Below are 15,957 nucleotides of genomic sequence, written 5' to 3' on the forward strand. Positions count from 1 at the left end.
GATCGCACGAATGTTCGCGTAGTACCCACCAGATATGTATAATATCCTCGATACAAAAAACGTGGATAAGTCTTTTTTAAGCGTGTCTTTGGGGCCCCCGCTATTTGTGTATACGGGGGCTGTGTACAGGGTGAAATTCCCGTCTTTGTCATTAAAGTTATACCAACTTCTAGGATATTCGATTTCGGCGAGCCCCACCTCCCATTCTCCTTTCAATTGTATAGCTTTTGCTAGCCTGGTTGTATAGCCGGATATGCGATTTTCGGGGTAAACCGAGCTCGATGCATTGCACGGTAGCGTAATGTAGAACCCTTGATCATCCATGACTGTCCTTCGCTCGTATGAACTCATCCATTAAACGTCAGGGTGTTTTAAGTCCAACAGTGTTTTTTTATCTATATAACTATTAAATTTTGAAGGCCACCCTAGCCATTTCACTAAAACAAGCGTAGATTTCCCTTGTTTTTTCTGACCTAAAATCTTTTCCACCTTAAAAGATTTGTTTTTACTCACAATTATTTTTTGCAACTCTTTTTCATAAAAAACCCCCTCGATGACATCACCGTCATAATCGCTGAGTCTGTAGACCGGGGGTTGTCGCGGAATGCATGCGGATATGGTGAAAAATTCTTCAGTGTAGTTCTGCTCATAACCTTTGGCGAACGGACCTCTCACTTTAGAAATCCTGACGACATCGCCGACTTTGAAATTAAATACGGGTCTCTCGGTCTTCTTTATATCCCCGTACAAGTTTTGAAACACTTGATCCTCGTTTACTTTGGTAACGTCCACGGGTCTCATTCTGATACTTCGATGATAACTGGTGTTGTACCCCTGCATGATGTCTTGTAAAACATCTATGTATCGTCGGGAATTTGTAGCCGTTAAAAATCTCCACATACGACTCTTTAACGTTCTATTAAATCGTTCTACGACGCTGGCTTTCAAATCGGTAGCGGTAGCGAAATGATCAATGTTGTGCTTTTTCATTACATCTTGAAATTGTTTGTTAAAAAATTCCTTCCCCTGATCCGTCTGCAATTTCTGTGGCACACGACCCTCCTCGAGTATAGACTCGAACGCTCTAGCGACCTCGGGCCCACTCTTATTCTTCAACACGCGACTCCACGCATACTTGCTAAATACGTCTATGCAAGTCAACAGATATTTATTGCCGTCGTTATCCTTGGCATAGGCGATCATGTCGACTAGATCGGCCTGGAACTGGGTATCGACCCCGTACACAACCACTCTATTTCGTTTGTATTTTATAGGAGCTGTTTTGTGTAAAGTGTAAGCATCCTCACCAGACAACCATTCTGAAACCTTTTTATCGCTTAGTCGGACCCCGCTATCTTTTAAGACGGCGTCTTTTAATCGTTTTTTACCCCCTAAAGATCCGGGGTTGGAGGGTGTATAATAAGCCTTTTTCATGAGCTCCGACATGCTGTCGTTTCAACCGCTGCAAAAGAATAACTCGTACATGTGGTTTGAATCAATCTTTTATTAAAAAAAGTTACAGGATACATGATTGAAGTAAAATGCCATTAATATAACACAAGTAAAATGGTTATAACACAAGATTGTAAAAATGATTATAATACAATATAGTATATATGGATATAATAATAATGTTAGTACAACAAAATCTAAGTAAAATTGAATATAATGATGTTAGTACAAAACGGAATATAGTAAAATTAGATATAACGATGTTACACGCATAGTCTAAGTAAAATGGATCACTGATAGTCTAACCAGAAAAGAAAATCGCGACAGGCCATCATGTTTCTGTCTAGGATGTAATCGACGTACATTTCAACAATTTCACCGATGGCGACATCCATTTCGTTCTCATCATTGATGTCATATTCTTTTGTTTTCTTCACCAGCTCGGTACACACATCAACCACATAGGTACAAGTACATAGCACATCGTTGACCCCGAGCGGGTGTTGCGATTCACACATCATATCTAGAACCTGTTTTATCATTACACCGGGGGGGTCGAAGCCATAAGAACATTTGTCCGTCAAATCATCCCATGAATTAGCCGCTCCTCTTATATACACCATTTGTTTCTTGAAATTTGCTTCACGCGTAGAGTCCTCCATAGGTGGATGACCATCGCGTGATGCATCATCGATAATCTTATTCATCAGTTTGGTCATCTGTCGTCTGTAATGTCCTTTAAACAGGAATTGCATACAGCTGGTTAGGCTACTGGCAGCACCCATACTGGTGGGGTCTTGGTCACTCTCCATTCACGATCGAAATACCTTCCCAGAGATCAACGACGTCGTGCACTATTTCCTCACAGGGTTTGTCCAGAAGTCTCGTCCTGATTTCTTCTAGCTTAGCGACGATGAATGGTTCGTCTTTTAATTCGTGCAGAATAGTCCCGACTGTTCCTTGAATACGTTGGGGGTGAGATTTTAACCCCAACCGTCCTAGGAGGATACCGATGATGGCATGAAAATAGGGTCTAAACAGTTTGGCTGAAAGTTCATCAAAATATGTGTCAAAGTAGTAGTTAGGTGGGTCGAACAGGCAGGAATGTTGCAGTTGACTGGGATGATCAATCTCACACCCTTCGCAGTCGTCCTTCAGCTTATTTCCGATGAGATGTTGCAGCAAAACCACTGTCGCAGCTTTTATGATTTTGAATCCCACGTCACTGAAACATCCGTCTGTGACGTCGAAGCCATGATTAGCATGAGAGAGGTCAGCCAGGTTGGGAGATTCAAGCATTTTGTTGGATGGTGGTGGTGGTGGTGGTGACCAAGGTTTAGTACAATCACAGTCGCACTCGATCTCCGGATCCCAGTCTAAGCTACGTTTGCGTCTTTCAGCCAGAGCCCAGTCTTTGCGCAGATCCAATGGTTCAGGGTTGAAAATGTTACCCGAACCCCAATCGCTTTCAATGCATGATTCAAAGTCTATGCGACGTTTGATAGTTTTAGCCGGAGCCCAGTCTTTGTGTATGCCCAATGGCCCGCAGGCGTCAGTCAGAGTATGGAGGGTTGCGTTGTCGTCGGGAGGGTCGAGAATGCTGCCGAAAGAGATACCGCAGCTGCATACATGATTGGGTTCTGAAGCGGCGTCTTCAGCCATGGTTTCTAAATGCTGCTTGGAAGGGTCTGGTCGCAGGAATTTATGATAGCTGTAGTAAAGGGGGCGGGGGGTGTTGTATCACTCAAAACCTGATTAATAGGAGTTATTTTTTGGGTTGGTCTGGCTTGCGAGCTTTCTCATGACCGTAGAAAATGGGGCCGGATGGCTGAGACCATATGCCGCTCCGTCCACATGTCTGAGGCTGGAACAGCTGCACTTTAATTTTGTTGTATCCGTCATGCATGTCGCACCATTTGAACATTTTGTTGATGATTGAAAAAACCATATTCAGGAGATTCAGATCGCACCACTCGAACAAAAATTGCATTTCATACAGTTCGTGATGCTCGTTAGGCCGTATGCGCGCAGACCGCTTGTTTTTGAGCTTTGTCTTGTCTTTACAGCAGAATATGTAAACAGAATCAGTAGGGTTCTTGTTAGTATGGTCACCTACCACACGGTACCGGACATTATCGTTTACCCCGTCCCACTCTGAAATGTACAAAGGCTCCTCACCACAATCATTCAGATCCTTCCATACACGATTGTAGAAGAGAGTCCAGTCTTTTTCAGGAAATACCAGACACACGTCTTGCCCAGTCTGAAACTCTCCGAGGCTGTCAGTGGTGTAGAGTGTAACAACTCGAGTTGGTTTGTGAAATTTGTATCCGAATACACGGTTCCTACCCATTACATATTCAGCTGTAGTCCATTCCGAAATTTCATGGAGAAAACTTGTCAAACGGACATGTCTGAAAGGTTTTCTCGGTGCCATAGTCAGCCTTTCCATCATTTGGTTGCTCAGCTCCGACTCTGAGGATTCAGGAGAGGATGAATCATCCATGGTCATGTAGCTCATGTTTCTGGTGATGGTTTTACAACACACTCCCCACCATTTATATACATTGCTCTGGAATGTGAGGGTGGACGTCTGTGTAGCAGAGATATCAGTGTTTATGTCCGATTCAGCGAATACAGATCGTAAAGTCAAACGGACTGCTAAAATGACCAGTACACAAACACAGAAAATACACCCAACTCGTGTGCACAAGAGATAATGCTTGTGTGACACAGTCTTCAAACTTTCTGTCAAAACCACATGATCTACGACTAACTAGGACAATAGGGCAAACCATAACAACAACATATGCCGGAAAGACACCGGTAGATAAAACTGTCAAAACACATGATCGAACGCTCGATAGGACAATCCATATCCATATCTATACACGCCAGAAAGGGCGGGACAGCTCAACGGTCAACCGGAAGGGCGGTGACCAGATGTCTTATCTGGGGGCGGGACCGGAAGTCATCAATCATTTTGACACATGGTGTAGGATAAGTACTACTTATCTTTCTTTCTAACTAATCTTTTTCTTTCTTTCTTTTTTCTTTCATTCTTTCTTTCTACCTAATCTTTTTCTTTCTTTCTTTCTAACTAATCTTTCTTTCTTTCTAACTAACTAATCTTTCTTCTTTCTAACTTATCTTTCTATCTAATCTTTCTAACTAATCTTTCTTTCCTTTCTAACAAATCTTTTTTTCTTTTTCTTTCTTTCTAACTAATCTTTCTTTTCTTTCTTGCTTACTTTTCTTTCTTTCTTTCTAAGTAATCTTTCTTTTTTCTTCTTTCATTCTAACTAATCTTTCTTTCTTTTTTCTTTCTTACTTTTCTTTCTTTCTAACTAATCTTTCTTTCTACCTAATCTTTCTTTCTTTCTACCTAATCTTTCTTTCTTTCTTTCTTTCTTTCTACCTAATCTTTCTTTCTTTCTATCTTTCTTTCTTTTTTCTTTCTTTCTTTCTACCTAATCTTTCTTTCTTTCTTTCTTTCTTTCTTTCTTTCTTTCTTTCTTTCTTTCTTTCTTTCTTTCTTTCTTTCTTTCTTTCTTTTTTCTTTCTTTCTACCTAATCTTTCTTTCTTTCTACCTAATCTTTCTTTCTTTCTTTCTTTCTAACTTTCTTTCTTTTTTCTTTTCCTTTCTAACAAATCTTTTTTCTTTTTCTTTCTTTCTAACTAATCTTTCTTTTCTTTCTTGCTTACTTTTCTTTCTTTCTTTCTAAGTAATCTTTCTTTTTTCTTCTTTCATTCTAACTAATCTTTCTTTCTTTTTTCTTTCTTACTTTTCTTGCTTTCTTACTAATCTTGCTTTTTTTCTTTCTAACTAATCTTTCTTTCTTTCTTTCTACCTAGTCTTTCTTTCTTTCTACCTAATCTTTCTTTCTTTCTTTCTACCTAATCTTTCTTTCTTTCTACCTTTCTTTCTTTCTTTCTTTTTTCTTTCTTTCTTTCTACCTAATCTTTCTTTCTTTTTTTCTTTCTTTCTTTCTTTCTTTCTTTCTTTCTTTCTTTCTTTCTTTCTTTCTTTCTTTCTTTCTACCTAATCTTTCTTTCTTTCTTTCTTTCTTTCTTTCTTTCTTTCTTTCTTTCTTTTTTCTTTCTACCTAATCTTTCTTTCTTTTTTCTTTCTTTCTTTCTACCTAATCTTTCTGTCTTTCTTTCTACCTAATCTTTCTTTTTTCTTTCTTTCTTTCTACCTAATCTTTCTTTCTTTCTTTCTTTCTTTCTTTCTTTCTTTCTTTCTTTCTTTCTACCTAATCTTTCTTTTTTCTTTTTCTTTCTACCTAATCTTTCTTTCTTTCTAACTTTCTTTCTTTCTTTTTTCTTTCTTTCTTTCTACCTAATCTTTCTTTCTTTCTACCTAATCTTTCTTTCTTTCTTTCTTTCTTTCTTTCTTTCTTTCTTTCTTTCTTTCTTTCTTTCTTTCTTTCTTTCTTTCTTTCTTTCTACCTAATCTTTCTTTTTTCTTTTTCTTTCTACCTAATCTTTCTTTCTTTCTTTCTAACTTTCTTTCTTTCTTTCTACCTAATCTTTCTTTCTTTCTAACTAATCTCTTTCTTTCTTTCTCTTTCTTTCTTTCTTTCTTTCTTTCTTTCTACCTAATCTTTCTTTTTTCTTTTTCTTTCTACCTAATCTTTCTTTCTTTCTTTCTTTCTTTCTTTCTTTCTAACTAATTTCTTTCTTTCTTTCTTTCTTTCTTTCTTTCTTTCTTTCTTTCTTTCTTTCTTTCTTTCTTTCTTTCTTTCTTTCTACCTAATCTTTCTTTCTTTCTACCTTTCTTTCTTTTTTCTTTCTTTCTTTCTACCTAATCTTTCTTTCTTTCTTTCTTTCTTTTTTCTTTCTTTCTTTCTACCTAATCTTTCTTTCTTTCTTTCTTTCTTTTTTCTTTCTTTCTTTCTACATAATCTTTCTTTCTTTCTTTCTTTCTACCTAATCTTTCTTTTTTCTTTTTCTTTCTATCTAATCTTTCTTTCTTTCTTTCTAACTAATCTCTTTCTTTCTTTCTTTCTTTCTTTCTTTCTTTCTTTCTTTCTTTCTTTCTTTCTTTCTTTCTACCTAATCTTTCTTTCTTTCTTTCTTCCTACCTAATCTTTCTTTCTTTCTACCTTTCTACCTTTCTTTCTTTCTTTCTTTCTTTCTACCTAATCTTTCTTTCTTTCTTCCTACCTAATCTTTCTTTCTTTCTACCTTTCTACCTTTCTTTCTTTCTTTCTTTCTTTCCTTCTTTCTTTCTTTCTTTCTTTCTAACTAATCTTTTTTCTTCCTTTCTTTCTTTCTTTCTTTCTTTCTTTCTTTCTTTCTTTCTTTCTTTCTTTCTTTCTTTCTAAATAATCTTTTTTCTTTCTTTCTTTCTTTCTTTCTTTCTTTCTTTCTTTCTTTCTTTCTTTCTTTCTTTCTTTCTTTCTACCTAATCTTTCTTTCTTTCTACCTAATCTTTCTTTCTTTCTACCTAATCTTTCTTTCTTTCTGCCTAATCTTTCTTTCTTTCTTTCTTTCTTTCTTTCTTTCTTTCTTTCTTTCTTTCTTTCTTTCTAACTAATCTTTTTTCTTTCTTTCTTTCTTTCTTTCTTTCTTTCTTTCTTTCTTTCTTTCTTTCTTTCTACCTAATCTTTCTTTCTTTCTACCTAATCTTTCTTTCTTTCTTCCTACCTAATCTTTCTTTCTTTCTACCTTTCTTTCTTTCTTTCTTTCTTTCTTTCTTTCCTTCTTTCTTTCTTTCTAACTAATCTTTTTTCTTTCTTTCTTTCTTTCTTTCTTTCTTTCTTTCTTTCTTTCTTTCTAACTAATCTTTTTTCTTTCTTTCTTTCTTTCTTTCTTTCTTTCTTTCTTTCTTTCTTTCTTTCTAACTAATCTTTTTTCTTTCTTTCTAACTAATCTTTTTTCTTTCTTTCTTTCTTTCTTTCTTTCTTTCTTTCTTTCTTTCTTTCTTTCTTTCTTTATCTTTCTTTTTCTAACTAATCAATCTTTCTTTCTTTCTTTCTTACTAATCAATATTTCTTTCTTTCTTTCTTTCTAACTAAACTACCTTTATTTTTTTCTTTCTTTCTAAGTAATCTATTTTTCTTTATTTTTTTCTTTCTTTCTAACTAATCTTTCTTTCTTTCTTTCTTTCTTTCTTTCTTTCTTTCTTTCTTTCTTTCTAACTAATCTTTCTTTCTTACTAACTCTTATTTCTTTCTAACTAATCTATCTTTCTTTCTAACTAATCTATCTTTTCTTTCTCTTTCTAGCTAATCTTTCTTTCTTTCTAAACTTTCTTTCTTTCTAAACTTCTAACTACTTTAAACTTCTTCAAACTCTCTGGTCTGGCTTTCTCAAGCCAACTTAAAGTTTGTCTCAACAAACTTTTTTTTCTAGTTATTATTATTCTTCTTACTAAAAAATCTGACTCAAACTCCTCCTAGAGCTTTAACTCTACATACTCCAAAATCGGCTCAGACACTCAAACAGATCTGACTCGGTGTGCTATATCTTTTCAGACTGATCGGACTTACGGTTTTCCTACAAATGACGATCAAAACTCGGAAAAACTCCCATTGACTTAACATTGGGCATTCTAAAAAATTCAAATCCAGATTCAAACTCACCAACCGACAAAAATTCAAATCTAAACACCTTGAAGACTAAACCAAACTGCCGTTCTATTTATATTAGCCAATGAAACTCATTTAAACTAATAAACTCTAATCTCATACACTTATAAACTAATTAACTTAAATTTAATAACTAATTAACTAATAAACTCATGAATTCATAGACTTATGAACTCTTAAACTCATAAATTAATAAACTCTGAACTCTTAAACTCATTTAAACTTATAAACTCTAAACTCAAAAACTTGTACACTTATAAACTCATCAATTTATACACTTATAAACTCTAAACTCATAAACTCTGAGAGTGTGTGTGTGTGTGTCTGAGTGAGTGTGTGTGTGAGCGAGGTAGTCTGAGTGAGTGTGTGTGTGTGTGTGTGTGTGTGTGTGTGTGTGTGTGTGTGTGTGTGTGTGTGTGTATCTATATAACTTATTTATCTATCTATCTCTGTCATAAACTTCAAACTACTGTAAACTTCAAACCACTATAAACTTCTTAAGTTTAAATCTTCCAGCTCCCAAGCAACTCCATAGCAACCAAACTCGAGTACCCTAGCAACCGTTTTGTAAGACCTATATCTCTGTATCAGAACATCGTATAGAGATGAGGTTTGGCTCTTTTGACTCATGCTAGCAAACAGCACTTCCAACATACTACACATGCTAGCAGTGAATAGCTACATGCTAATAGTGATTAGTTAAGTGTTAAATCATGCCAAGATCATGCTAAGAACTCTATAAAAACTCCATAGTAACCATCTGTGACAACTACCAGCCACCTAGTAACACCATATCAACCGCCCTGAATACCTTAGCAACCGCCTAGCAACACCATAGCAACCACCCATAACACCCTAGCAACCGCCTATCAACCACCCAGAACAGCCTAGCAACCACCCATAACACCCTAGCAACTGCCTAGCAACCACGCTAACAACCACCCAAAAGACCCTAGCAACCACCCAAAAGACGCTAGCAACCGCCTAGCAACCACCCAAAAGACCCTAGCAACCACCAAAAATATCCTAGCAACCACCCATAATACCCTAGCAACCACCCAAAAGACCCTAGCAACTACCCAAAATATCCTAGCAACCGCCTAGCAACTACCCAAAAGACCCTAGCAACCACCCAGAACACCCTAGCAACCGCCTAGCAACCACCCAGAACACCCTAGCAACCACCCAAAATATCCTAGCAACCACCCAAAACACCCTAGCAACCGCCTAGCAACCACCCAAAACACCCTAGCAACCACCCAGAACACCCTAGCAACCACCTAGAAACCACCCAAAAGACCCTAGCAACCACCCAAAATATCCTAGCAACCACCCAAAACACCCTAGCAACCGCCTAGCAACCACCCAAAAGACCCTAGCAACCACCCAAAAGACCCTAGCAACAGCCTAGCAACCACCCAAAAGACCCTAGCAACCACCTAAAATATCCTAGCAACCGCCTAGCAACCACCCAAAAGACCCTAGCAACCACCCAAAATATCCTAGCAACCGCCTAGCAACCACCCAAAAGACCCTAGCAAACACCCAAAATATCCTAGCAACCACCCAAAACACCCTAGCAACCGCCTAGCAACCACCCAAAAGACCCTAGCAACCACCCAAAACATCCTAGCAACCACCCAAAACACCCTAGCAACCGCCTAGCAACCACCCAAAAGACCCTAGCAACCGCCTAGCAACCACCCAAAATATCCTAGCAACCGCCTAGCAACCGCCTAGCAACCACCCAAAAGACCCTAGCAACCACCCAAAACAGCCTAGCAACCACCCAGAAAACCCTAGCAACCGCCTAGCAACCACCCAGAATACCCTAGCAACCACCCAAAAGACCTTAGCAACCACCCAGGACACCCTAGCAACCACCTAGCAACCACCCAGAACACCTAGCAACCGCCCAAAATACCCTAGCAACCACACATAACATCCTAGCAACCGCCTAGCAAAAAACGTTCTGCTCCAAACTTTCTCAAGCCAACTTAAAGTTTGTCTCGACGAACTTTCGCATCTAGTTATTAAGTTGGCTTGAGAGAGCCAACTTACTGAAATCCTATTTAAACTTATTATTATTATTATTATTCTTTTTCTGACCCAAAATTTTCTGACTCTAACTCCTCCTAGAGCTTTAACTCTACAAACTCCAAACTCGGGTCAGACCTTCATACTGTTCTGACTTGGTGTGCTATATCTTTTCAGACTGGTTTGACTTACGGTTTTCTTAAAAATTAATATTCAAAATCATAAAAATCCCATAGACTTTCATTGCAGACTGCTCAAATTGAGCCAAGACTACGGTAGCCCATTAGTGTAAAAGCCTAAATCTCAAATCTAAATTCTCTGAAGCCCTAGACTCAATTAAACTACCATTCTATATCTATCTATCTATCTATCTATCTATCTATCTATCTATCTATCTATCTATCTATCTATCTATCTATCTATCTATCTATCTATCTATCTATCTATCTATCTTCAAACCTTATCTATCTATCTATCTATCTATCTATCTATCTATCTATCTATATATCTATCTATCTTCAAACCATATCTATCTATCTATCTATCTATCTATCTATCTATCTATCTATCTATCTATCTATCTATCTATCTATCTATCTATCTTCAAACCATATCTATCTATCTATCTATCTATCTATCTATCTTTCTTTCTAACTAATCTATCTTTCTTTCTAACTAACTAATCCATCTTTCTTTCTTTCTTACTAATCTATCTATCTTTTTAACTAACTTATCTATCTTTCTTTATAACTTATCTATCTTTCTAACTAACTTATCTATCTTTCTTTCTTACTAATCTATCTTTCTTTCTAACTAACTAATCTATCTATCTTTCTTACTAATCTACCTATCTTTTTAACTAACTTATCTATCTTTCTTTCTAACTTATCTATCTTTCTAACTAACTTATCTATCTTTCTTACTTACTAATCTATCTTTCTTTCTAACTAACTAATCTATCTTTCTTTCTTTCTTTCTTACTAATCTATCTATCTTTCTAACTAACTTATCTATCTATCTATCTATCTTTCTAACTAACTTATCTATCTATCTATCTATCTATCTATCTATCTATCTATCTATCTATCTATCTATCTATCTATCTTATCTTTCTATCTATCTTTCTAACTAACTTATCTATCTATCTATCTATCTATCTATCTATCTATCTATCTATCTATCTATCTATCTATCTATCTATCTATCTATCTTTCTATCTTCCTTTCTAACTAATCTATCTTTCTTTCTAACTAACTAATCTATATTTCTTTCTTTCTTACTAATCTATCTATCTTTTTAACTAACTAACGTATCTATCTATCTATCTATCTATCTATCTATCTAACTTATCTATCTTTCTTTCTTTTTAACTAATCTATCTTTCTAACTTATCTATCTTTCTTTCTTTTTAACTAATCTATCTTTCTAACTTATCTATCTTTCTTTCTTTTTAACTAATCTATCTATCTTTCTAACTAACTTATCTATCTTTCTTTCTTACTAATCTATCTATCTTTCTAACTAACTTATCTATTTTTTTTTCTTACTAATCTATCTATCTTTCTAACTAACTTATCTATCTTTCTTTCTTTTTAACTAATCTATCTTTTTCTAACTAACTTATCTATCTTTCTTTCTTTCTTTCTTTTGAACTAATCTATATATATTTCTAACTAACTTATCTATCTTTCTTTCTTTCTAGCTAATCCATCTATCTTTCTAACTAATTTATCTTTCTTTCTTTCTTACTAATCTATCTATCTTTCTAACTAACTTATCATCTTTCTTTCTTTTTAACTAATCTATCTTTCTAACTAACTAATCTATCTTTATTTCTTTTTAACTAATCTATCTATCTTTCTAACTAACTTATCTATCTTTCTTTCTTACTAATCTATCTGTCTTTCTAACTAACTTATCTATCTTTCTTTCTTTTTAACTAATCCATCTATCTTTCTAACTAACTTATCTATCTTTCTTTTTAACTAATCTATCTCTTTCTAACTAACTTATCTATCTTTCTTTCTTTTGAACTAATCTATCTATCTTTCTAACTAACTTATCTTTCTTTCTTTCTTTTTAACTTATCTATCTTTCTTTCTTTTTAACTAATCTATCTATCTTTCTAACTAACTTATCTTTCTTTCTTTCTTTTTAACTAATCTATCTATCTTTCTAACTAACTTATCTATCTTTCTTTCTTTCTTACTAATATATCTATCTTTCTAACTACCTTATCTTTCTTTCTTTCTTTCTTTCTTTCTTTCTTTCTTTCTTTCTTTCTTTCTTTCTTTCTTTTTAACTAATCTATCTATCTTTCTAACTAACTTATTTATCTTTCTAACTTATTTATCTTTCTTTCGTTCGTTTTAACTAGTCTATCTTTCTAACTAACTTATCCATCTTTCTTTCTTTCTTACTAATCTATCCATCTTTCTAACTAACATATCTATCTTTCTTTCTTTCTTACTTACTAATCTATCCATATTTCTAACTAACATATCTATCTTTCTTTCTTACTAATCTATCCATCTTTCTAACTAACATATCTATCTTTCTTTCTTTCTTACTAATCTATCCATCTTTCTAACTAACATATCTATCTTTCTTTCTTTCTTACTTACTAATCTATCTATCTTTCTAACTAACTTATCTATCTTTCTTTCTTTCTTACTAATCTATCCATCCAACTAATTCATCTTTTTTCTTTCTAACTAATCTTTTTACTTTCTTTCTTTCTTTCTTTCTTTCTTTCTTTCTTTCTTTCTAACTAATCTTTCTTTTTTCTTTTTCTTACTTTTCTTTCTTTCTTTCTAACTTTTCTTTCTTTCTTTCTTTCTTTCTTTCTTTCTTTCTTTCTTTCTTTCTTTCTTTCTTTCTTTCTTTCTTTCTAACTAATCTGTCTTTCTTTCTCTCTACCTAATCTTTTTCTTTCTTTCTTTTTCTTTCTTTCTTTCTTTCTTTCTTTCTTTCTTTCTTTCTTTCTTTCTTTCTTTCTTTCTTTCTTTCTTTCTTTCTTTCTCTCTCTCTCTTTCTCTCTCTCTCTCTCTCTTTCTTTCTTTCTTTCTTTCTTTCTATCTATCTTTCTTTCTAACTAATCTTTCTTTCTATCTTTCTTTCTAACTAATCTTTCTTTCTATCTTTCTTTCATTCTTTCTTTCTACCTAATATTTTTCTTTCTTTCTTTCTTTCTTTCTTTCTTTCTTTCTTTCTTTCTTTCTTTCTTTCTTTCTAACTAATCTTTCTTCTTTCTAATCTTTCTTTCTAACTTATCTTTCTATCTAATCTTTCTAACTAATCTTTCTTTCCTTTCTAACAAATCTTTCTTTTTTCTTTCTTTCTAACAATTTTTTTCTTTTTTCATTCTTTCTTTCTTTCTAGCTAATCTTTCTTTCTTTTTTCTTTCTTTCTTTCTTTCTTTCTTTTAACTAATCTTTCTTTTTTTCTTCTTTCGTTCTAACAAATTTTTTTCTTTCTTACAAATCTTTCTTTTTTCTTACTTTCTAACTAATCTTTTTCTTTTTTAATTCTTTCTTTCTTTCTAGCTAATCTTTCTTTTTTCATTTTTCTTTCTTTCTTTCTTTCTTTCTTTCTTTCTTTCTTTCTTTTTTCTTTCTAACTAATCTTTCTTTTTTTCTTTCTTCTTTTGTTCTAACAAATTTTTCTTTCTTTTTTACTTTTTTCTTTCTTACTAATCTTTCTTTTTTCTTTCTTTCTAACTAATCTTTCTTTCTTTCTTTCTTTCTAACTAATCTTCTTTCTTTCTTTCTTTCTTTCTTTCTTTCTTTCTAACTAATCTTTCTTTCTTTCTTTCTTTCTTTCTTTCTTTCTTTCTTTCTTTCTTTCTTTCTTTCCAACTAATCTTTCTTTCTAACTAATCTTTCTTTCTTTCTCTCTCTCTCTCTCTCTCTGTTTCTTTCTTTCTTTCTTTCTAACTTTTCTTTCTTTCTATCTTTCTTTCTAACTAATCTGTCTTTCTTTCTCTCTACCTAATCTTTCTTTCTTTCTTTCTAGCTAATCTTTCTTTCTTTTTTCTTTCATTCTTTCTTTCTACCTAATCTTTTTCTTTCTTTCTTTTTTCTTTCATTCTTTCTTTCTACCTAATCTTTTTCTTTCTTTCTTTCTTTCTTTCTTTCTTTCTTTCTTTCTTTCTTTCTTTCTTTCTTACTAACTAATCAATCTTTCTTTCTCTCTTCCTTTCTTTCTTTCTCTCTTTCTTTCTTTCTTTCTTTCTTTCTTTCTTTCTTTCAAATCTATCTATCTTTCTAACTAATCCTTCTATCTTTCTTTATTTCTAAATAATCTTTATTTCTAACTAATCTTTTTTTCTTTCTTACTAATCTATCTTTCTTTCTAACTAATCTTTCTTTTTCTAATCTATATTTTTTTCTTTCTAACTAATCTAACTTTCTTTCTACCTACTCTTTCCTTCTTATTTCTCTTTTTTCTTTATGTCTATCCTTTCTTTCTTTCTACCTACTCTTTCCTCCTTATTTCTCTTTTTTCTTTGTCTATCCTTTCTTTCTTTCTAACTAATCTTTCTTTCTTTCTTTCTTTCTTTCTAACTAATAACTAACTAATCTATCAATCTAACTTTAAACTACTTTAAACTTCAAACTACTTTAAACTTCTAACTTCTTTAAACTTCTAACTTCTTTAAACTTCTTCAAACTCTCTGGTCAGGCTTTCTCAAGCCAACTTAAAGTTTGTCTCAACAAACTTTTTTTTCTAGTTCTTCTTATTTTTCTGACTGCAAATTTTTAGACACTAACTCCTCCTAGACCGTTCAAGCTACATACTCCAAACTCGGGTCAGACCTTCAGACTGTTCTGACTTGGTGTGCTATATCTTTTCAGATTGATTTGACTTTCAGTTTTCTTAAAAATTAATATTAAAAATCATAAAAACCCCATTGACTTTCATGTTGAATGGTGGCCCATTAGTGCACAACCCAAAAACTCAAATCTAAATTCTCTGAAGCCCTAGACTCAATTAAACTACCATTCAATGTACTTAGCTATCTATCTATCTATCTATCTATCTATCTATCTATCTATCTATCTATCTATCTATCTATCTATCTATCTATCTTTCTTTCTTTCTAACTAATCTATCTTTCTAACTAATCCATCTTTCTTTCTTTCTAAATAACTAATCCATCTTTCTTTCTTTCTAAATAACTAATCCACCATTCTTTCTTTCTTCCTTCCTTCCTTTCTTTCTTTCTTTCTTTCTAACTAATCCATCTTTCTTTCTAACTAATCCATCTTTCTTTCTAACTAATCCATCTTCCTTTCTTTCTTTCTTTCTTTCTTTCTTTCTTTCTTTCTTTCTTTCTTTCTTTCTTTCTTTCATTCTAGCTAATCTATCTTTCATTCTAACTAATCTATTTTTCTTTCTTTTTAACTAATCCATCTTTCTTTCTAACTAATCCATCTTTCTTTCTTTCTAAATATCTAATCCACCATTCTTTCTTTCTTTCTTTCTTTCTTTCTTTCTTTCTTTCTTTCTTTCTTTCTTTCTTTCTAACTAATCCATCTTTCTTTCTAACTAATCCATCTTTCTTTCTAACTAATCCATCTTTCTTTCTTTCTAAATAACTAATCCACCATTCTTTCTTTTTTCCTTTCTTTCTTTCTTTCTTTCTTTCTTTCTTTCTTTCTTTCTTTCTTTCTTCTAGCTAATCTATCTTTCATTCTAACTAATCTATTTTTCTTTTTTTCTTACTAATCCATCTTTCTTTCTTTCTAACCAACTAATCCACCGTTCATTCTTTCTTTCATTCTAGATAATCTATCTTTCTTTCTAACTAATCCATCTTTCTTTCTGTCTTTCTTTCTAGCTAATCTATCTTTCTTTCTAACTAATCCA

At 33.3% G+C, this 15,957-nt stretch overlaps 1 protein-coding gene across 1 annotated transcript; it reads right to left on the minus strand.

Moving 5' to 3' along the window:
- Positions 1-1,727: 1,727 nt before the first annotated feature.
- LOC311290671 (uncharacterized protein) lies at positions 1,728-6,603 on the minus strand. Its single transcript, XM_084409292.1, has 2 exons — positions 6,570-6,603; positions 1,728-4,548 (listed from the first exon to the last, which is right to left on the minus strand). Exon 2 carries the CDS (start codon positions 3,112-3,114, stop codon positions 2,254-2,256), a length of 861 nt encoding a protein of 286 aa, XP_084265418.1. The 5' UTR covers positions 3,115-4,548; positions 6,570-6,603; the 3' UTR covers positions 1,728-2,253.
- Between the last annotated feature and the right edge of the window lie 9,354 nt (positions 6,604-15,957).

The sequence above is a fragment of the Rutilus rutilus genome (genome assembly GCF_951802725.1).
Source record: "Rutilus rutilus genome assembly, chromosome: 5".
Lineage (NCBI taxonomy): Eukaryota > Metazoa > Chordata > Actinopteri > Cypriniformes > Leuciscidae > Rutilus > Rutilus rutilus.

What these genes read in the sequence shown, in the direction of transcription:
- LOC311290671 (XM_084409292.1), bottom strand. Translation starts at nt 3,114, where the DNA reads ATGGCTGAAGACGCCGCTTCAGAACCCAATCATGTATGCAGCTGCGGT.